A 21,596-nucleotide genomic window follows, 5' to 3' on the forward strand; every position below is an offset into this window, starting at 1 on the left:
GTGTCATATTTTATTGGAAAAATGTGGGGGGAGTTTTGTCACCAAAACTGGTTTTTACATGCGGTGCATCCCCAAGCTCTAGGGCCAAGCTAAAGAGTTTTCTGAAGAACGTACAGCGGTTCGCCGTGTTGATTATCGACTTTCTCCACCCCAACTATCGTCACCCATGCACCGCGGAAGCAGGAAGGGGAATTCCTAAGCTAACGGTAGCTATCTGGCCGTAGATTTCACAGCCACCCACCTCTCTTTAAAGGATTATCTAGCTGGCGAGTTAGTAACAGCAACTGCAAATGAAATGGTTTAGTTAAGGGTTAATGATTAGAATACGGGCTGGTCGGTCAGGTAGCTAGCATTACACGGAGACAATCGACGCCTAGCTTAGCAGCTAGCTTGCTGCTGGCTAACTTCTTTAGCTGAGTGACTGACAGGAGGACCAGCACATCCAAAACCGAAAGGTAAGGCCACCAACATAGCTAGCAAGATAGCAACTACCTAGCTAATGACGAGCTGTTAACTTTTCCATCGTTAGGGTGAGGGTGACACGTTATTTAGACTGTCCTGTATTGTTACCATGAAATAGATAAGACATTAAAGGCGCGTTAAGTGGAATGACACGTTATGTCACAGCAAAAAAAACAACAACAATATTAACACTCAATGTCCCGATCAGTTCAATGTGGATAAGGGATTCATTCCTCCGCAGTTAGCTTGCTAGCTGTTTAAGCATACTAACTGTATGTAACATTTCAGGCATTAAATACCGGTACTAGCTTGACTAGTCACAATCATTGAGCACCGCATTAAAGTTTGGTTGCTTGAGCAAGCTGTCTATGAGGATAGAGCGGGTTCTGTGTTACAACAAATGAACTCTGTATCCGTTACAGCTTTCAATCGCGCACGACGTTTTCGCTGCTACTGTGACCAGCTTGGTAGCTTCACTTTTCTAGTTGTGTGTGTTACCTTGACGTAACCTCGTGGTGTTAAAGGGGGGTGACGTCATGCTGCAAGCCGTGTTTTAATGGCTCTCGATAATGGAGGGTGACGGTAAACCAACAATAACCATCCATCACGCAGTGCTCGTGCTATTACCGCATATTGTATCCTGGTCAGATGGCCAGGGCTGGTAGAGGTCTGTATAGGTGAGATGTGATTCTAATAAAATGTGTGTGTGTGTGTGTGTAGGGATGGTCCAACCCCAGGGAGACTGCCCCCTGCAGTGGGAGATGGCTGGAGAGGAAGGGGGCGGGGCCTTGAGGGTTCCCCCTGAGCTGGCGTCCAATGAAGTGGTGACCAGATTACTGGGAGACAACCAGCAACTCAGAGGTCTCTCTCTCTCCTTCTCCTCTCTCTCTCTCTCTCTCTCTCTCTCTCTCTCTCTCTCTCTCTCTCTCTCTCTCTCTCTCTCTCTCTGTCCTCTCTCTCTCTGTTTACTGTTTGAACTGTTTACATTGTGTAGATCTCTAGCTTTATGTTGGTCTGTGTGTCTGTGGTGTGTGTCTGTGGTGTGTGTGTGTCTGTGTGGTGTGTGTGGTGTGGGTGTGGTGTGTGTGGTGTGGGTGTGGTGTGTGTGTGTGTGTCTGTGTGGTGTGTGTGTGTGTGTCTGTGTGGTGTGTGTCTGTGGTGTGTGTGGTGTGTGTGTGTCTGTGGTGTGTGTGTGTGTGCAGAGGCACTACGCCGCAGTAACCACGCGCTACGTGAGCGCTGTGAGGAGATGGAGGGATGGCAGCGCCGGGCCAAGGAGGAGAGAGAGTTCCTCAGCTGTCGCTTCCACGAGGCCAGGTCCCTGGTGGAGAGACTGGCCCGGGAGAACCACTCTCTCTTGGGCCAGGCCAACGGCCCCGCCACACTGGGCCCAAGCTTCAGCCCCCACCTCCCCCCCGGCCCCAGCCCCAGGGCTCACCTCCCCCCATGCTCCAGCACCCTTCCTGGGCCGAGCCAGGCGGAGAGGAACGGTCCTCTGGAAGGCCCTCTGGTCAGTCTCCACTCCCTCACTGTTGCTCTGGGCAACATCAGACTGGTGTCCTTCTCTGTCTCTCTCTCTCTCTAGCAGTGGTGTGTTCTGCTGGTCACACCTCTAGTGTGACCTGTGTTCCTGTCTGTCCTTCACAGAGTCCAGAAGAGAGGGGGATGGAGCAGAGGACACAGGAGAGTGAATTACAGACCACGCCTCGCAGCTTGGTGAGACTGTGTGTGTGTGTGTGTGTGTGTGTGTAAATGTCACCCACTTTGTCTTCTGTAAGTTTGAATGTGTGTGTAAGAAAGAGAGAGCGAATGACTGTCACCCATTTTATTTTCTGTGTTATAATGTCGTATGTGTGTGTGTGTGTGTGTGTAGGGTGATGAGAGTGTGCATAGCTCCATCAGTAGTGCAGTCCCCAGCCCCTCCTCTTCTCTAGGGGGTGCCTGGGGGGAGGGGAGGGGCTTGGAGAACAGTGAGGTGAGCCCGCCCACACTCTCCTCACTCGACCAATCAACCCTGTCTGCCATGCCCTTCCCACCCATGTCTCACCTCTAAGATTCTCCCTCCTTTACGCTGGACCTCTCCTCTTGTGATCATGGGCTGATTCTCTCTCTCTCTGTCTCTCCCTAACCCCACCCCTCTCTCTCTCTGTCTCTCCCTAACCCCACCCTTCTCTCTCTCTGTCTCTCCCTAACCCCACCCCTCTGTCTCTGTTCCTCGCCCTAACCCCACCCCTCTCTCTCTCTCTGTCTCTCCCTAACCCCACCCCTCTGTCTCTGTCTCGCCCTAACCCCACCCCTCTCTCTCTCTCTCTCTCTCTCTCTCTCTCTCCCTGACCCCACCCTCTCTCTCTCTCTCTCTCTCTCTCTCTTTCCCTAACCCCACCTCTCTCTCTCTGTCTCTCTCTAACCCCCCCCCCACCCTCTCTCTCTCTCTCTCTCTCTCTCTCTCTCTCTCTCTCTCTCTCTCTCTCTCTCCCTAACCCCCCCCCCCTCTCTCTCTCTCCCTAACCCCCCCCCCCTCTCTCTCTCTCTCTCTCTGTCTCCCCCTAACCCCACCTCTCTCTCTCTATGTCTCTCTCTACAGCCCATTGAAGGAGGGAATGAGTTCCTGCAGCTTCTGAAGAGCCACAAAGAGAAGATGGAGGAGGGGATGAGGGACTTGAGGAGGAGGAACACAGAGCTGGAGAAGGGGAAGGAGGAGGGAGAGAAGGAGAGAGATGTTCTGCTTCGCTCCTTGGAGCAGCTAAGAGCTCAGCTGGTCCAGACACAGGTATCGCATCCCATCTCTCCTATATCTACACCTCCACACTCACATTCTATCTCTTCTATGTCTACAGTCAGTTTAGTGGTGGTGTGGTGTTGAACAACATTCCGGATCTCTTCCTTACAGGCGTGTGGCGTTACCGAGGAAACGGTTCAGCGATCTGATGCTCAGCACTCTTCTGAAAGGTATGACATCACTTCCTCTCAGACTAGTCACACCTCCCCCTGACAAGAACATGATGTTCTTTTATGTCCTACCCAGTTGGGGGTGTATTTCTATCTGTGCCAACTTTGTGAACTGAAGGTTCCAGAGCTCCTTATACAGCTCTTCCTGCATCATATGTTGAATATATCAATGTTGAAACAACCTCGTTCTCACAAAGCAGAAGTTTGTAGCCATGGTCTCGTCATCCATTGCAACAGAACCCTGTATGGGGTACAAGCTAACGGTAGCTAACTGTCGGTCCTTAAATCAAACGTTATACAAAACTCTTTAATCCAGTGATATGCTACATAATGACGACTAACCATGTACACAGAAATCCACTTAGGGGCTGCATTTGGTTAAGCTTGCCAGTAATGTACCCAGTTAGCTCTGGCCTCCTGTTGGTGTCCATGAGCAGTTTACTTCCTGGAAATACACAAAGGCTCATGAGTAATCAGGGGCCTCATCTTTCAAAAATATATTTCCGAAAATTTGCTTCGCATTTGGTGTGAACACAGCATAAGTCTGTCTGTCTTGCTCTGTCTTCTGCACTCTCCGTTCTCTATCTGTCAACTCCAATCTAGCTACTTTCTTTATCCATTACCTATCGTTTCTGTTTACACCTGATTTGTAAGAACTCCCTTTACTAACTCCATTGGCCTGGCTAGCCGGGATGCTGTCCTAGCTGGTATGCTGTCCTGACTAGCTGTCCTGGCTAGCTGTCCTGGCTAGCTGTCCTGACTAGCTGTCCTGGCTAGCTGTCCTGACTAGCTGTCCTGGCTAGCTGTCCTGGCTAGCTGTCCTGACTAGCTGTCCTGGCTAGCTGTCCTGGCTAGCTGTCCTGACTAGCTGTCCTGGCTAGATGTCCTGGCTAGATGTCCTGGCTAGATGTCCTGACTAGCTGTCCTGGCTAGCTGTCTTGGCTAGATGTCCTGGCTAGCTGTCCTGACTAGCTGTCCTGGCTAGCTGTCCTGGCTAGCTGTCCTGGCTAGCTGTCCTGGCTAGCTAGGATGGCTATCTGGGCTGCTGTCCTAGCTGTCCTGACCAGCTGTCCTGGCTTGCTGGGATGCTGTCCTGGCTAGCTGGGATGGCTAGCTGGTATGCTGTTCTGGCTGGGATGGCTAGCCATGATACATGTTCACTCTGAGTCCCTGTAAGGCGACGCTCTCTCTTTAAGGTATTCATACTAATCTGTCCTCACAGGTTGGGCGGGTTCCATATTGTGGTGCAACATACCGATAGGCTACTCTGCAGGAGTGGTGAAACATTGGTGCTCTGATTGGTTTGCACACAACAAAAGTTGAGCTTTTCACATTTGGGTCCGCATTACGGTCGTAAAAACACACCTGCAGCCAATTAGAAAAATGTGCAGAGTGAAACGCAGTCATAAATGGGAATGTACCGCAGAGCCAGTGGAAAAAACACTGTAGTGAGAATGTAGCCTAGCTGACTGGATGCTACAAACACAGCAAGCTGGCTAGTGTAGGCTGTGTAACCTAGCAACTCACCCCTGGTGCTTCCTGCTTCCTGTCTCCTCTTAGCTCCTCCCACCTGGCTAAACTCACAGAGCAGCTGCAGGCCACGCAGGGCAGGTCTGTCTGCCTGCCTGTCTATCTGCCTGTCTATCTATCTGCCTGTCTGTCTGTCTGCCTGTTTATCTATCTGCCTGTCTGTCTGTCTGTCTGCCTGTCTATCTGCCTGTCTGCCTATCTATCTGCCTGTCTGTCTGTCTGTCTGTCTGTCTGTCTGTCTATCTGCCTGCCTGTCTGTCTATCTATCTCTCTATCTGCCTGCCTGTCTGTCTATCTATCTTCCTGTCTGTCTGTCTGTCTGCCTGTTTATCTATCTATCTGCCTGTCTGTCTGTCTGCCTGTCTATCTATCTGCCTGTCTGTCTATCTATCTATCTATCTATCTATCTATCTATCTATCTATCTGCCTGTCTGTCTATTTATCTGCCTGCCTGCCTGCCTGCCTGCCTGCCTGCCTGCCTGCCTGCCTGTCTGTCTGTCTGTCTGTCTGTCTGTCTGTCTGTCTGTCTGTCTGTCTGTCTGCCTGTCTATCCATCTGCCTGTCTAGCTGCCTGTCTGTCTGTCTATCTGGCCCAGATCTGTCTGCATGCCTGCCTGTCTGTCTTCCTATCTGCCCGTCTGTCTAGCAATCTGTTTGTCTCTGCCTGGCTGCCTATCTGCAATTCTTTCTGCATATCTCTCTGTGTATCTCTCTGGCTGGCTGACCCAATATTTGTGTGTCTATATCTATGTTTGCATGTCTGTCTGTCTGTGTGTCTGTCTGCTTGCTAGTTGTCTCTTTTCTGTCTTGCTGGACATCTAATCTTCTGGATCACAGACGAGAGACAGACATTAGTTTGGTCACAGATACTGTCTATATTGAATTATATCTATCTATATTTGGTGTGTCTGTTTGTGTGTGTGTGTGTGTACAGGCACAGGGAGCTGCAGGAGAAGCTGGACTGTCTACAGAAGAGCTCAGCTCAGCGGGACAGAACTGATGCTCTTCTAAAACAGAGAGACAAGGAGTGTGCTCAGGTACACACACACACACACATAGATACGTACGCATATATACAGATACAGGTGTGTGTATGCATGTGTGTGAATGTATGTCAGTTTGTGTTTATATATACATTTACTTGTGTGTGTGTGTGTGTGTGTGTGTGTGCAGCTAGCGAAGGACTGTGAGTCTCTGAAGGCCCAGGCCACGTCTCTGCTGGGAGAGCTGAGGGAGAGCAGGAGCTGTCTGGAGAGGAGCCAGCAAGACCGCAAGCTACTGGAGGACAAGTACGTCTGTGTGTGTGTGGACACGTGTGGACGTCACTGTGTGTACGCACGTGTGTGTGTGTGTTCATGTGTGTGTCTATTTATATAATTATGTGACGAACATGTATTCTAGCTGAGGATTGCAGCTTAGGTATCTTAAATTCTGTTGTGTGTGCGTGTGTGTGCGTGTGTGTGTGTGTGTGTGAGCAGGCTGTGCAGTAAGACAGAGGCTCTCCAGACAGCAGAGAGAGATGTGGAGCAGCAGAGAAGACAACACAAGCTGACTGTAGACAAGCTGCTGCTGCAGACTCAGACCCTGGAGACGGCCCTGAAGACAGAGAGACACGTGGTGACCGAGGAGAGGTACACACACACACACACACACCATACACACACACACCATACACACACACACCACACACACACACCATACACACCATACACACCATACACACACACCATACACACACACACCATACACACACACACACCATACACACACACACACCATACACACACACACCATACACACACACCATACACACACACACACCATACACACACACCATACACACACACACCATACACACACACACACACACACCATACACACACACACACCACACACACACACACCATACACACACACACACACACCATACACACACACACCATACACACACACACACACCACACACACACACCATACACACACACCATACACACACACACACACACCATACACACACACCATACACACACACCATACACACACACACACCATACACACACACCATACACACACACACACCATACACACACACCATACACACACACACACACCATACACACACACCACATACACACACACACATCATACACACACACACACCACACACACACACACCATACACACACACACACACCACACACACACACCATACACACACACACCATACACACACACACACCACACACACACACCATACACACACACACCATACACACACACACACCACACACACACACACCATACACACACACCATACACACACACACCATACACACACACACCATACACACACACACACCATACACACACACCATACACACACACACACCATACACACACACCATACACACACACCATACACACACACCATACACACACACACACCATACACACACACCATACACACACACACACACCATACACACACCATACACACACACACACACCATACACACACACCATACACACACACACACCATACACACACACACCATACACACACCATACACACACACACACCATACACACACCATACACACACACACACCATACACACACACACACCATACACATGTTTCTCTCTGACTCTCTTCCTCCTCCCTCCTTCCCTCACCCTCTCTCCTCTCTCTCTCTATCCTCTCTCTCTTCCTCCTTTTTGTCATCACTGTCCTCCTTTCCTCTGATCTTCCTCTCTCTCCCTCCCCTCCTCCTCCCCTCTCCTCTCCTGTCTCAGGAAGAAGCTGACTCAGTTACAGCATGCATACACGTGTCTCTTCAGAGACTACGACTCCAAGCTGAAGAATGAGAACCAGGTCAGTCACTGGTTCTGTGTGAGATAAGTTTGGCATACGTGTGTATTGAATGTGTGTGTATTAAGTGTGTGTGGGTGTGTGTGCAGGGGGGGGACCTGGGCAGCAGGCTGGAAGAGGCAGAGAGAGCGCTGGCTCTGAAGCAGGACCTGATCGACAAGCTGAAGGAGGAGGTGGAGCAACAGAGAGGCTCTCTGGAGACAGTACCTGTCCTCACAGCCCAGGTACACACACACACACACACACACACCTGGAGACAGTACCTGTCCTCACAGCCCAGGTACACACACACACACACACACACACACACTTGGAGACAGTACCTGTCCTCACAGCCCAGGTACACACACACACACACACACACCTGGAGACAGTACCTGTCCTCACAGCCCAGGTACACACACACACACACACACAGACATATTTTGTACAGAGCAATGACCATTTTGTGTGTGTGTGTATGTCCAGGCTGAGATCTACAAAGCAGACTTCCTGGCGGAGCGCGAAGCGAGGGAGAAGCTGAACCAGAGGAAGGAGGAGCTACAGGACCAGCTGACCCAGGCTCTGGCTGAGATTGACCGGCTCAAACAGGAAGGAACCTCACGGTAGGCCCTGCCTACGTCTGGGACCTCACAATGTACACACACACTTGCTGTCCATGAGTTGTTAGGCTCATTAAGAGTGTTTGAGACACTATCCAAACACTGTGATTGTGTGTGGGCCCGCATGTTTAAAAGGACGAGTGTATCGGTAAAGTGTATGTCTAAAATGAGTATGTTTGACTATGTGCATGGCATGATTATAATCTGTGTGTGTTTGTGTGTGTGTGTTTAGAGCACGGATGGAGGAGATGCAGCAGAGACACTTGGACGACTTCAGAGCCCCTCGACCTCAACAAGGTACACACACACACACACACACACACATACACGCACATACATACAACCACTCTCACTGCTAATTTGCTGAAACAGTGCATGCCTACACCATCTCTCTATCTAGTGTAAGATAGTTCTCAGAGAGGGATTTCATCCTTCCCTCCCTCCAGGTGTATTTCCAGGTGCTGCCTTCAACACGGCTCCGCCCCCTTCCTCCTTCCGCAGCGTGGGATTGGCTGGGGGTGGGGCTGGGGGCGGGGCTGTGGGTGGGGCTGGGAGTGAGGAGCTTCCAGATTACCGCTGCCCCAAGTGTCAGTACCAGGCCCCTGACATGGACACTCTGCAGATCCACGTCATGGACTGCATACAGTAACACACATTCATCCTAACATCCACACACACAAAGAGACACAAGACCCCTCAGTGGACACTCTGCAGATCTCGTCTCTTCTCAGTTACACATTTACATGTCTAGGTCCTCATTAGGTTAGTAAAGCAAGTACACCTACACGCACACACTCATACACACACACAGCTGAAAGTTGAGCCCCAAGGTGTGCAGATTTCCACGGCAGGACCACGGAGGGAGGATCTACGGAGAGCCAGAATGATCAAACAGGAACCTGGACGTATGGTCATCATGACGATGGCCTTGTTGGTAGACCTTCTCAGTGTTCTCTTCTGAATTAAGTTTCATAAACTCCCTCCCCTCTCTCCATTCTCCTCCCTCCCCTCTCTCCCCTCCATCCCCTCTCTCTCCCTTTCCTCCCCTCTCCTCCCTCCCCTCTCCTCTCTCCCCTCCCTTCCCTCTCCTCTCTCCCTACCTCTTCTTTTGTCTGCCTCAGAGATGTACCCGACCCAAAGCCTCACCCCTCACCCCTCTCCCTAACCCTGACCTCTGACCCTTACTCTGACCCTGACCTTGTCTCCTTACCTGTGGCACCTGTGTATATCAGAATGTAAGCACATTGAGGTCCCATGTGTGAATATTGTCTGTAATTATAGATTATTTCGTGCAAACTCATTGTTTTAAATTGTTGTATGAAAATTTAAGAAATAAATATCGATATTGGATGAAATGTCATTTGGTTGTATAGTATTTCAATAAGAGGGATGAGGGTGATTATACTACAGCAGGTAATATCAGAAGTTATGACCGACATAAACAAACCCACCGTCTAATAACTACAATTTGCATAATCAAAGGGATTGACTAGCCAACAGTAAGTACATTAATGTAAAATGATCATATGGTTTCACACACGATGACTGTCATTGTAAAGAGTGCAGGCGGCACTTGACGTGTTTTATTCTTTTCAGAAATGCTTTATCCAGAGCAACATGAAAATTGTTTAAATTGAAAGCAGAAGATTAAGACTAAGCAATCCATAATTCTAACATCCCCATTATGTTGGAACTTTTACTTAAAAACACTAGAGAAGAGACCATACCGGTAAGAAATGTTGAATAAATATGAATCTGTGGACAATCATTAAGATAATGTATGACGAAGATAAAACAGAGATGGGAAGTACAAATACTTAGTTACTGTATTTAAGTAGCAGTTATATTGTTCTGTTATCAGTTCTTTAATTCACTATTTATTTTTCTGACAACTTTTTACTTTCACTCCATTTTTTTACACAAATGCCTGTACTTTCTACTTCTTAGATTTTCACGGCAGGCTCGTTACTTTCGTTTTAATCTTTATTTGGTGGCATGATCAATTCTATTTCCTGTCACTGTGCGTCTTTTTTAATGGCTATCAAGCGCAACAAACGTAAGTTGACAATGGAAGAATATTTTCTAAAAAGGTTTTCAAAAAAAAGTTTAGATCATTGATGAGTAGCCTACTTGATGATGACTTTACTGTACTCTATTGTACTCTGCTTTAATCTTGTTTTTTTTTAAATTATTATTATTGGTTCGGTCACGAATAACAAAAGGAGTTTGCGACACAATGCCTGCTGCATTTAAAAGTAAAATCACTGTCAATATTTATCATCGTATCCATTGAGAAAGAGCATTCACAGCAAAGAAACACCTGTCGCGTAGGAGCGAGTGACGTCATTCAACTAAACCTCCTCCTGAGCGCCCTTCGGTAGCAACACGCGCTCATTCATTCCAGCGCGCGCAGCGCACACTTTGAACCCGTGAAGGTTTTAGCGAACGACGCTCAACTTGGACCGCGCTACACACCCGACCAACATGTCAGGTTCCACTCCCCCGGCCACACCGGTCGAGGCTTGCGGAGCTACGGGCACCGAAGCTTCTCTTCCCCCCGGTTACAAACCATTCCGCCCCGAGGACCATGGCCTGGACAGGGGCTTCCGACTTACAGCTTTCTCCGACCTTAAGGGATGAGGGTGCAAAGTCCCGCAGGAGGCTCTGCTCAAACTCCTCGCGGGACTGGAGCCTGACCGGCCATCGGGCGTTCCGGAGGCCGGGGATCAAGCCTCGGAATTCGTTCAACAAATCTCGCCGGCAAACGCTGGTCCAAGACTAGGTAACAAACCAGAACACAACACGCATTTAGCTAGCTAGTATGTGTACTGTGTATACTCACAAACTTTGTTCACATCTAGAAGTGCATTATTTTCGGATACTGGTAGATGGCTAGTTTGCTATTTATGCACTCATAACTGTGTTACAAATACATGCAGCATATGTTTAGGTTACGTTAGCTTGCTGCATATGTAGATTGTTGCTTAATGTTAGCATTGGTAGCTAGCTAGCTGTCGAGCCTTATACCACATCTGCTTATACTGTATTTTCAGTTGAGACAGGTGTTCCCCCTGGCTAGACTAGCTCTGGTTAGCTAACATTAGCGAACTAGCTTCTGTACTTTAATTCCAGATGTCAGTCTGTGAATTTATTAGCAGATTTCGCCGGCTATGTAGTCTAGTAAAGCACGCGCTGTCTCGGTTATTCAACTAGTGCAGTTGCCAGCTAGTCTCAGCTAACCTGGTCTTATCATGTTTGGTGACGTGGTTAATGAGAAGCTCCGTGAGTCAGCAATAACGATAACCCAACAATATTTCTAACCTAACCCTGGTAGCTAATCCATTGCGCACGACCAGATCTTGTTGAACCCATTCTCGATGAAATCGTATTAAACTACTGTGGTGCTTTGGTGGGAGTGGGTTAGTGGTAGAACATGTGACTGCAGAGCCAGTGGGTCGCTGGTTCGGATCCACCCTTGTATGCCTTTCTGGATGAAAGAATCTTCCTTTATTTGTCATTTTTCATTATGTCATTTTTGCATTAGTTATGGTAGTGGCCAGCTGTGATTGACGTTGAAGTCCTGTGTTCTCATGGTTGCAGGAATAGGAATGGACTCGTGCGTCACCCCGTTGAGGCACGGAGGGCTCTCATTGGTCCAGACCACAGACTTCTTCTATCCTCTTGTAGAAGATCCCTACATGATGGTGGGTCCTGACCTCCTAACTTTTCAACTCTTATCCTCTCGCCTCTTAGTTAGTAAACATTCCACTGGTGCTGACTTTGGCTGTTAACTATTTCAAAAGAATAACTGTTGCAATCCTCTTCCTCTTTATCTTTCAATTTCTCCTTTACACCCCCCTTTCCCCCCTCCTCCCCAGGGCAGGATAGCGTGTGCTAATGTGCTCAGTGACCTGTATGCCATGGGCATCACCGAGTGTGACAACATGCTCATGCTGCTCAGCATCAGCCAGAAGATGAACGAGAAGGTGCTCCTCTATGTGTGGGGGTGGGGTGTGTGTGTGTGGAGGGGGGTAAGAGATGGTTATTTCAAGAAAAAATACAATTTCAAAACTCACTGGGAATCATTTGACCGTTCTTCGAATATCCCCCCTCTCTCTCTCTGTATATATGCCCCCCACGGCACGCACACACACGTATACAGAGAGAGAGAGAGACTGTCACGCTTTTCACAAATCTAGTGTCACAGCGTCGGGTAGTAATGTACTGTTGTGTGTGTGTGTGTGTCCATGTGTGTGTCTGCACCCGTGTGTGTGTTCCAGGAGCGCGAGCGTGTGATGCCGTTGATGATGCGGGGCTTCCGGGACGCGGCGGAGGAGGGCGGGACCTCTGTGACGGGCGGACAGACGGTGGTCAACCCCTGGATCATTGTAGGGGGCGTGGCCTCCGTCGTCTGTCAGCCCAACGAGTTTATCATGTGAGTCATCTCATCTCTTTTTGTTTCTCTCGTTCCTTCTCCCTCTCTCCTTCTCTCTCCTCTTTCTGTCTATCTGTTTATCTATATGTACTGCACCTGTGCCTAAACATGCAGGATTTAAAAGTGTGTGTGTGTGTGTCCCTGTGTGTGTATATGTTGTGTGTGTGTGTGTGTGAGTGTAGGCCAGACAGTGCTGTACCAGGTGACGTGTTGGTGCTCACTAAGCCTCTTGGAACACAGGTGGCAGTCAACGCTCACCAGTGGTTGGAGCAGGTCAGCCAATCACACGCCAGCTTCCCCTCACTCACCTCTGATTGTTCAGATCAGTAACCAATGACCTGCCTCCGTTTGCTATCTCTCTTTTGCAATCTCTCTTTGTTCCCCCCCCCCCCGCAGCCTGACAGGTGGAACAAGATCAAGCTAGTGGTCACCAAGGAGGAAGTGGAGCTGGCCTACCAGGAAGCTATGTTCTCCATGGCAACGCTCAACCGCACAGGTAGGTGTGGTCAGAATCATTACAGTATTTTATATCTTTTTTTTTTGTAGTTTTATTTTGGCTTAGCTTGCTTAGTTTGGATAAGGGAGACAGAAAATTCCACCATGTGTCAGATCTCATATTAATTGTACCCAAACAACATTCCCAGTTTTGACCAGCTTAGTGCCCTTCAGCTTGGTAGTGTAAACCTGGCTAACATGGTCCATAACATGAAGCAATACTGACCTGTAAATAGGTAAAGGTATAACAGTAAAAGTGTCTATACTCAATAGAAGAAGCTTTGTCTGCTACGTGCGTGTGTGTGCGTGTGCCTCCACAGCTGCGACCCTCATGCACAGGTTCCAGGCCCACGCTGCCACAGACGTGACAGGCTTCGGGTTGCTTGGACATGCCAACAACCTGGCGTCCCAGCAGCGCAGTGAGGTGGCCTTCGTCATCCACAACCTGCCCGTCATCGCCAAGATGGCCGCCATCAGCAAGGCTTGCGGCAGCATCTTCAACCTGGTGCAGGGAACGTCGGCAGAAACTTCAGGTAGGTGGAACTGGTTGTGGCCGGTTGGACGCGGTAGTCCTATGGTGACTTTGTGAGCTGTATTTAGTCATCTGAAAGAACGTTACGATGTTTGCTCTGCAACAGCTTGTTGGTTCCTCCTTTTCTCTCTTGTTTCTCAAACTCTCTCTTTAAAAGGTCTGTAAGGTGACAGATTGGTGATGATAATTCTTTGACAACCTCTTCCTTCCTCTCCCCTCTCCTCCTTTCCTCTCCTCCTTTCCTCTCCTCCTCTCTCCTCTCCTCTCCTCCCCTCTCCTCTTCTTGCCTCTCCTCCTCCCCTCTCTCCTCCTCCCCTTTCCTCACCTCCCCTTTCCTCTCCCCTCCTCTTTGCTCTCCTCCTCTTTCCTCTCCTCCTCTCCCCTCCCCTTTCCTCTCCTCCTCTCCTCCCCTCTCCTCCTCTCCCCTCAGGGGGGTTACTGGTATGTCTTCCCAGGGAACAGGCTGCCAAGTTCTGTGCTGAGATGAAGAGTCAGGGCTCAGGGTTTGGGAGTCAAGGGTCAGTGGGCGGAGCTTGGATCATCGGAATAGTAGAGAAGGGCGACCGCCGCGCTCGCATCATTGACAAGCCACGCATCATCGAGGTCCCGTCCAGAGGGAGCCAAGTGGCCAATCAGGACAACAGCTCCGCAAGCCCCACCCCCAGCCCCACCCTGTCGTAAACTCTACCACACACGCTGCCACTCTGGTTCTCTGTGTCTATCTACGTCTGTCTGTGTTTGAGTGTGTGTGTGTGTGTCCACCATCAGTCACAGCTGATCACTTCAGACTTTTCCATCTTGCTGTTCCTTCCTGTCTACTTCCTGTCTACTTCCTGTCTACTTCCTGTCTACTTCCTGTGTCGACTTCTGTCTTATCCATCGGATTATTCCAAATGAAATAAAACTACATTCCAGCAAGAGCCCTTCAAAACTACTGGTGTGTGTGTGTGTGTGTGTGTGTGTGTGGATCCAGGGTGGAGTGTGTCAGTGTTGAGGTTAAACTGTAATGGCCCAACAGAGGTTTGAAACTGAAGGAATTGGGTGACGTTAACATGTCTTATGTTGGTGAATGTGAACAAATGGTACCGTTCAAAACTCAATCAGGGCTCCCAGCCCTATGCCTGGCTCAGAGAGAGGGTTGAGCAACTCTCTCTGGGCCAGTAAGGATGTCTGGGATGCCATCTCTGTCAGCTTATTGGCTGTTCAACTGCAAAGTCCCTCCCCCTTCCTGTTAATGATGCCCTGTCTTGTAAACCCCAGCCAATGGGAGAAGGTGGAGTGGATGTATTTGGAAGGGGATTGATGTTGCAGATTGTCAGTCATGAGTTGTGTTTCTGTATCCTGCATTTCACAATCAATTAAACCATCTAAAACCTCATAGCTATTGTTGCGTTTTGTGTTATTGTGGTAAATGTGTGAAACATTTTGCTGGGTGTTTGTGAGAGAACACAATGTGAAAAAAGACTGAGGATGTAGAAAGCGGACATTGAACTGGAACTGGGAGCGTCAAAACGACGGTTGGTGTTTTTGCCAGAGCCTGTTTAAGGATTTTCTATATTAGACATTCTCTGTTTATACGCTTTAAGTATTAGTGCGTGCGTGGCGTCATCAGAAGGCGCAAGAGACAACGTGCGACGTCGTGACGTCTTCTGCAGCAGTCCGTACGGGAAGCCAGAGCCAAACCAACATTTATATTTTTTACTTAACAAATAGGCCTACGTACGATTGATGTGAACGGTACGTTGTTCACTCTAGAGATATGATCCGATATAGAACGGAATTGTTACGCAATATTTCTGGTAGTTTTAAGAATGTTTAAATTGGAGCTTGTTAGATTAGCTATCTAATTAAACGTTAGCTAGCCGGACAGCTAAGCTTGATCCCTCTCTAAATGTCTTGAGTCTTTTACTATGTGTGTGTGTGTTTGTGTGTGTGTGTGGGGGGGGGGGGGGGGGCAGCCATGCCCTACCTGGGAGGAGAGGAGACGGTGAGGGAAATAAAGAGAGCTCTCGCCAACCCCAACGTCCAGTCTGATCACCTCCGCTACAGGAACACGATACTGAGGGTTATTCGGTAAAGACACACACACGGATCGTTCCTTTTCAAACCCAAGGACAATGCTTCTTTCCTATTTTCTCTTTTTTTCCTGCTCAAACACAACAATCTCATCCATCCCTGATCATGATCACGAATGCATTCTCGTCCTCCCTCTCCCCCTCCCAGGGTGATGTCCCAGGGGGTGGATGTGTCAGGGGTGTTCAGTGAGATGGTTAAGGCGTGTGCCAGCGTGGACATCGTCCAGAAGAAGCTGGTGTATGTGTTCCTGGTGAGCTACGCCAGCACGACCCCTGACCTCTCCCTGCTGGTCATCAACACCCTGAGGAAGGACTGCCAGGACCCCAACCCCATGGTGCGAAGCCTGGCCCTGCGCAACATGACCAACCTCAGGTACACACCGACATGTTCATGTATACATACACTGACACACAGAGAAACACACAGACCCAGGAAAACGTTCAAATGTGTCTTCTGTCTGTCTTTGTGTGTCTTCGTGTGTGTGTGTGTGTGTATATTTGTGCGTGTGTTTGTGTGTGTATATATTTGTGCATGTGCGTGTGTGTGTTTGTGTGTGTATATATTTGTGCATGTGTGTGTGTCAGGCTCCCAGGTCTGTTGGAGTACGTGGAGCAGCCTCTGTCAGCAGGCCTGCGCGACAGGGCCGCCTGTGTAAGGAGGGTGGCTGTGCTGGGCTGGGCCAAGATACACAACCTGCAGCCCAACACAGGCATAGGTACCATACAGACTAACTGTTATGTCATTTCATGTATGTCTATTTTGTATGAAAAGCTAAATGACACTGACATGACCCCCCCCCCCCCCCAGATGCCTCTATAGTAAACGAGCTGTATGGGTTGCTACGGGACAGTGATCCTGTTGTCATGGTGAACTGTCTCCGGGCACTGGAGGAGATTTTGAGGGACGAGGGGGGCGTGGCCATTAACAAACCCATTGCCCACCATCTCCTCAACAGGTGTGTGTGTGTTAGGTGTATATATATTAATGCTGTGTGTGTGTGTGTGTGTGAGGTGTGTCTATATATACTAATGCTGTGTGTGTGTGTGTGTACAGGCTGCAGCAGTGTGACGTGTGGGGTCAGTGTGAGGTACTGAGGGTTCTGCAGCGCTACCAGCCTTCCAGTGAGGAGGAGCTGTTTGACATCCTGTCAGTGCTGGACCCCTCCCTGCTCAGCCCCCATCCCCCACTGGCGGCTGCCACCCTGGCCCTCTTCCTCGGTCTGTGCTCCTCGCTGCCGGCTGCGGGGGTGTCTGCGCTGGAGCGCGCCCAGGGCCCCCTGCTGGCCGTGTGTGGAAGCTCCTGCAGGGAGATGCGGTTCTCTGCTCTCTGCCACATCCAGGTGTGTGTGTGTGTGTGTCTGTCTCTGTGTGTGTGTGTGTACAAACACAACACTAGGGTGTGTGTGTCATTCATAAACAACACCAGGATGTGTCCTAATAAGGCAATGGAGACATGAAGAATAGATCCCTTAGTTGTTTACCTGGATTATTTGAGTGGCTCTCTCTCTCTCTCATCTCTCTCTCTCTATCCTCTTTCTCCATCCTCTCTCTCTCTCTCTCTCCATCTCTCTCTGTCTCTCTCTCCATCTCTCTCCATCTCTCTCTCTCTCTCTCTGCTGCCTTTATGTGTGTATAATATGTGTGTATAATATTAATGTACGTGTATGTAATGTAATGTATAATTTGAATATATGTGTTTCTAATGTGTGTATAATTTGAATGTACGTCTGCGTTGTGTGATATTACCACTGGGTGGGGTTGTTCTGCAGCTCCTGATGCGTTCTGCTCCAGGCCTCATGGGGGCGCACTTCAAGCGCTTCTTCTGCAGCTACGCCGAGCCGGCCTACATCAAGCAGAGGAAGATGCAGGTCAGAACACAGCAGTCTGATTTGATCTGAGCTTGTGATTGGTTGATGGATTGTCACATGATTCCATCCTGTGGTTGTGCGTTTGTTCGAGCCTCTAAGAAACAGAACATTTCATTTATAGAGACAAGCATTTAAAATGTTTTCGTACCTGATTGATTAACAGGTGCTGGTGGAGCTGGTGAACGATGAGAATGTGTCTCTGGTTCTGGATGAACTGAAGGGGCACTGTACTGATGTCAACCCTGACACAGCCCACGCTGCCATCACTGCTATAGGTACACACTCACACAACCCTGCCTATACAGACCACACATACAGCTTTTAAGAGTGTGTGTGTGTGTGTGTGTGTGTGTGTGTGCAGGTCGTATCGGGCGCTCCTACAGTGACAGGTGTCTGGACATTCTCACTGACCTGCTGAGACTGAAACAGGAACACATTACCTCTGGTGAGCACACACACTCACACAATCACACATACACTCAGGTAAGTGCGCCCCTGTGCTACAGTCAGTGTGTGTTGGGCCCAGGTTAATGCCCAGTGCTACAGTCAGTGTGTGTTGGGCCCAGGTTAATGCCCAGTGCTACAGTCAGTGTGTGTTGGATTCAGATACTTTTGTCAGCTTTCTAGCTCCATAGGTAAACCGCAGTCACTAGATGTCGAAAGTTCCTTCTGTGTCATCTGACCTGCTTGGTCACCACATTGCTGCTTGCAGCTATATTTTACTTTGGCATCGACAGATAACACCTCAGCAACACCTGTTAAGCAGGCAAAACTTGATTTTACGTTGCCAGTGCAGAAAGTGTTTGAAGGTGAGCGTAGCTACTGCTACGTACTGTAGAATCCTGTGATGTCATGTTTAACTTAAAGTTAAGCTTTTGTGTTATGCACCTATTGTTTGGTAACTAAAGATGAAAGAAGGTTACATTTGGTTACAGGTTACACGTGTTACTAAAATGTTAAATATTAGTAGGCTATGTTTAAAAAGCTAAAAGGCTAAACTGTTCCAAGTTTGACTTGTATTTAGTTATTAAGACTTTCCTTTCTGTTGTCTATCCAGTCAAAGTTTTTAGGGATTGTAAGAAGTAATGCATTACATTACTTATTGAGTAATTAAACTACTTTTCAGACAGAGTAATTACAAAAGGAATTTAACTACAATATTGATGAAGTAATTAGTAATAAATTGCTTTTTTGAAGTAACTTACCCAAAACTGTGTTGGGCCCAGGTTAATGCCCAGTACGCCCCAGTGCTACAGTCAGTGTGTGTTGGGCCCAGGTTAATGCCCAGTGCTACAGTCAGTGTGTGTTGGGCCCAGGTTAATGCCCTGTGCTACAGTCAGTGTGTGTTGGGCCCAGGTTAATGCCCAGTGCTACAGTCAGTGTGTGTTGGGCCCAGGTTAATGCCCAGTGCTACAGTCAGTGTGTGTTGGGCCCAGGTTAATGCCCAGTGCTACAGTCAGTGTGTGTTGGGCCCAGGTTAATGCCCAGTGCTACAGTCAGTGTGTGTTGGGCCCAGGTTAATGCCCTGTGCTACAGTCAGTGTGTGTTGGGCCCAGATTAATGCCCAGTGCTACAGTCAGTGTGTGTTGGGCCCAGGTTAATGCCCAGTGCTACAGTCAGTGTGTGTTGGGCCCAGGTTAATGCCCTGTGCTACAGTCAGTGTGTGTTGGGCCCAGGTTAATGCCCAGTGCTACAGTCAGTGTGTGTTGGGCCCAGGTTAATGCCCAGTGCTACAGTCAGTGTGTGTTGGGCCCAGGTTAATGCCCAGATGGTTTTGATGTGTCCTGTCCCCAGCGGTGATGCAGACCCTCAGGGAGCTGGTGTGGGCGTGTCCTCAGAGCAGCTCTGCTGTGTGTTCAGCACTGGAGGGCTGGGAAGACACCCTGCTGGACACTCAGGTCAGAACCACCGCTGCTCCTCCCCTCCCCTCCTCCCCTCCCCTCCTCTCCTAGTCTCCTCCATAGTACACACCTCCTCCCTCCATCCTATTTACCTCCTCATCTCTGTCCCTCCCTCTCTCCCCCTGGCTCTCCAGGGCAGGCAGGCCTTGCTGTGGCTGCTGGGGGTGTACGGGGAGCATCTGAGCGGGGCCCCCTACCTGCTGGAGGGCCAGATGGACGGGCTGCGGAGCGAGGTGTGTGTGGAGGTGAAGATGGAGCTGCTCACCTCCACCCTCAGGCTGTTCCTCTGCAGACCCGCAGAGACACAGGACATGCTGGGGCGCCTGCTGCACTACTGCATGGGTAGGACAGGGAGAGGAAGGTGTGTGTTTGTGACTTATGTGTGTGTGTGTACCTTGTATGTGTGTGATTTGTGTGTGTGATCTGTGTGTGTGTGTTTGTGTGTGTGTAATCTGTGTGTGACGTGTGTGTGTGTGTACCTTGTGTGTGTGTTCCAGAGGAGGAGACAGACATGTGTGTACGTGACCAGGCTGCGCTGTACTACCGACTGCTGCATTGTGGGATAGACGAAACCCGTCGGGTCCTCCAGGGGCGCAGGTCGGATCCCTCACTGGGCGTTCTGATTGGTCGGCCCTCCGAGCCTGTTAGCCAGTGGGCTGCCAGCTTTAATACCCTGGCGCCGTTGTGCCTGAGAGCTGCAGTTCCAGAACCAGCCAACGGGGGCTGCCCTGAGCAGAGCCCTCCAACCCCCAACCTTGACCTCCGAACTCTGACCCCCTGCCCTGGTGAGACACCCACCCCCCTCCCTCTGAGGTGGTTCTGTATGTGTGGATATCAACACAAATCAATCTCTCTCTCCACCTCTCTGCTCTCTCCCTCCCTGCTCTCTCTCTCTCCTCCCCCCCTCTCTCCACAGTTCCAGCCCCAGCTGAAGACATGGCTCAGTTTCACCATGATGGTGGTGCTGAATGCTCTCTGTCCCTGTCTCCCTCTCTGAGCCCGGAGCAGTTTGAGCAGCGCTGGCTGCAGGAGGAGGTGTGTGTGGAGGTGTGTGTGAGCTGCCCCGCGGCCCTCGCGCCCTCCTCCAGCCTGCAGGCGGCACTGCAGCTGGTCAACATCCACACCCTGGCCTTTACTCCGCCACACACACGGCCCTGGAGGGTCTACCTGTACACACACACCTCACACACACACCTGGAACACTCACCTCACACTCTCATCCTCGGGGAGTTGCTGTGTACTGGAAAGAGGGAGGAGAGAGGGGGAGAGAGGGAGGAGGAGGGGGTGAGGGAGGGGGAAGAGGAGGGAGGGAGGAGGGAGGAGGGGGTGAGGGAGGGGGAGGAGGAGAGGAGGGGAGAGAGGGAGGAGGGGTTGAGGATGGGGGAGGAAGGGGTGCGGAGGGAAGAGAGGGAGATGTGGAGGGGAGAAAAGGAGGAGGGGGGGGTGAGGGAGGAGGGGTTGAGGAGGGAGGAGGAGGGGGTAAGGGTGATTGTAAAGCAGCAACCGAAAGATAAAGAGACTCTTAAAGTGTTTCTGTCAGTCCTCACAACAGTACTACACACTGTCTCCTTGGAGACAACTTGATTACACACACTTGCAGCTATTGAGACAGAAAGTAAAAATAGAAAGATAATTTTTAATTACATTTAATAAATTAAGTTGTTTAAGCCTAATCCTCACCCTGTGTTTTTTTATTGTGTGTTTGGTGACAGTAAAGAATACCTTGCATATTTAGCATCAGCTACAACATAGCTCCATTGTTGGCGCGACTGCGGCATCCACAAATCCCATCCCAGGATTAGCCACAAGTGCAGCAGTTTGGGAGTTACTCAATGTTTCGGGCCTTATTTCGATGTTATTTTATATAATCCTAAATG

At 49.6% G+C, this 21,596-nt stretch overlaps 3 protein-coding genes across 5 annotated transcripts; all 3 read left to right on the plus strand.

Annotated features, from left to right (window-relative positions):
* Positions 1 to 90: 90 nt before the first annotated feature.
* On the plus strand, positions 91 to 9,773 carry ikbkg (inhibitor of nuclear factor kappa B kinase regulatory subunit gamma). Of its 3 annotated transcripts, XM_084679314.1 has the most exons (16): positions 91 to 455; positions 1,183 to 1,323; positions 1,665 to 1,972; positions 2,110 to 2,178; positions 2,336 to 2,437; positions 3,047 to 3,232; positions 3,353 to 3,411; positions 4,972 to 5,022; positions 5,876 to 5,978; positions 6,115 to 6,230; positions 6,420 to 6,572; positions 7,736 to 7,814; positions 7,901 to 8,035; positions 8,280 to 8,416; positions 8,646 to 8,710; positions 8,860 to 9,773. In XM_084679314.1, the coding sequence occupies exons 2-16, from the start codon at positions 1,185 to 1,187 to the stop codon at positions 9,060 to 9,062; spliced, it is 1,905 nt and encodes a 634-aa protein (XP_084535440.1). In that variant the 5' UTR covers positions 91 to 455; positions 1,183 to 1,184; the 3' UTR covers positions 9,063 to 9,773. The 3 variants fall into 3 exon arrangements, with proteins under 3 accessions (XP_084535440.1, XP_084535438.1, XP_084535439.1); XM_084679312.1 differs by lacking the exon at positions 2,336 to 2,437; XM_084679313.1 differs by lacking the exons at positions 2,336 to 2,437; positions 4,972 to 5,022.
* Positions 9,774 to 10,799: 1,026 nt separating this feature from the next.
* sephs3 (selenophosphate synthetase 3) lies at positions 10,800 to 15,253 on the plus strand. The gene is made up of 8 exons (XM_084680068.1): positions 10,800 to 11,195; positions 12,014 to 12,117; positions 12,292 to 12,399; positions 12,694 to 12,848; positions 13,031 to 13,121; positions 13,245 to 13,344; positions 13,664 to 13,876; positions 14,306 to 15,253. Exons 1-8 carry the CDS (start codon positions 10,898 to 10,900, stop codon positions 14,554 to 14,556), a joined length of 1,320 nt encoding a protein of 439 aa, XP_084536194.1. The 5' UTR covers positions 10,800 to 10,897; the 3' UTR covers positions 14,557 to 15,253.
* A 238-nt stretch (positions 15,254 to 15,491) lies between these two features.
* On the plus strand, positions 15,492 to 21,392 carry ap4b1 (adaptor related protein complex 4 subunit beta 1). The gene is made up of 13 exons (XM_084680067.1): positions 15,492 to 15,612; positions 15,834 to 15,948; positions 16,099 to 16,323; positions 16,536 to 16,666; positions 16,759 to 16,906; positions 17,005 to 17,290; positions 17,720 to 17,818; positions 17,982 to 18,093; positions 18,180 to 18,263; positions 19,613 to 19,716; positions 19,854 to 20,061; positions 20,217 to 20,504; positions 20,636 to 21,392. The coding sequence occupies exons 2-13, from the start codon at positions 15,836 to 15,838 to the stop codon at positions 21,301 to 21,303; spliced, it is 2,466 nt and encodes an 821-aa protein (XP_084536193.1). The 5' UTR covers positions 15,492 to 15,612; positions 15,834 to 15,835; the 3' UTR covers positions 21,304 to 21,392.
* The last annotated feature ends 204 nt before the right edge of the window (positions 21,393 to 21,596 follow it).

This window comes from Hypomesus nipponensis, chromosome 18, assembly GCF_054491055.1.
Source record: "Hypomesus nipponensis isolate SF chromosome 18, ASM5449105v1, whole genome shotgun sequence".
Lineage (NCBI taxonomy): Eukaryota > Metazoa > Chordata > Actinopteri > Osmeriformes > Osmeridae > Hypomesus > Hypomesus nipponensis.

What these genes read in the sequence shown, in the direction of transcription:
- ikbkg (XM_084679314.1), top strand. Translation starts at nt 1,185, where the DNA reads ATGGTCCAACCCCAGGGAGACTGCCCCCTGCAGTGGGAGATGGCTGGA. An exon ending in GTCCTCTGGAAGGCCCTCTG is followed by an intron (nt 1,973 to 2,109) that starts GTCAGTCTCCAC and finishes TGTCCTTCACAG; the next exon opens with AGTCCAGAAGAGAGGGGGAT. An exon ending in CGCAAGCTACTGGAGGACAA is followed by an intron (nt 6,231 to 6,419) that starts GTACGTCTGTGT and finishes GTGTGTGAGCAG; the next exon opens with GCTGTGCAGTAAGACAGAGG.
- ap4b1 (XM_084680067.1), top strand. Translation starts at nt 15,836, where the DNA reads ATGCCCTACCTGGGAGGAGAGGAGACGGTGAGGGAAATAAAGAGAGCT. An exon ending in CTGCTCTCTGCCACATCCAG is followed by an intron (nt 17,291 to 17,719) that starts GTGTGTGTGTGT and finishes GTTGTTCTGCAG; the next exon opens with CTCCTGATGCGTTCTGCTCC. An exon ending in CCTGCTGCACTACTGCATGG is followed by an intron (nt 20,062 to 20,216) that starts GTAGGACAGGGA and finishes TGTGTGTTCCAG; the next exon opens with AGGAGGAGACAGACATGTGT.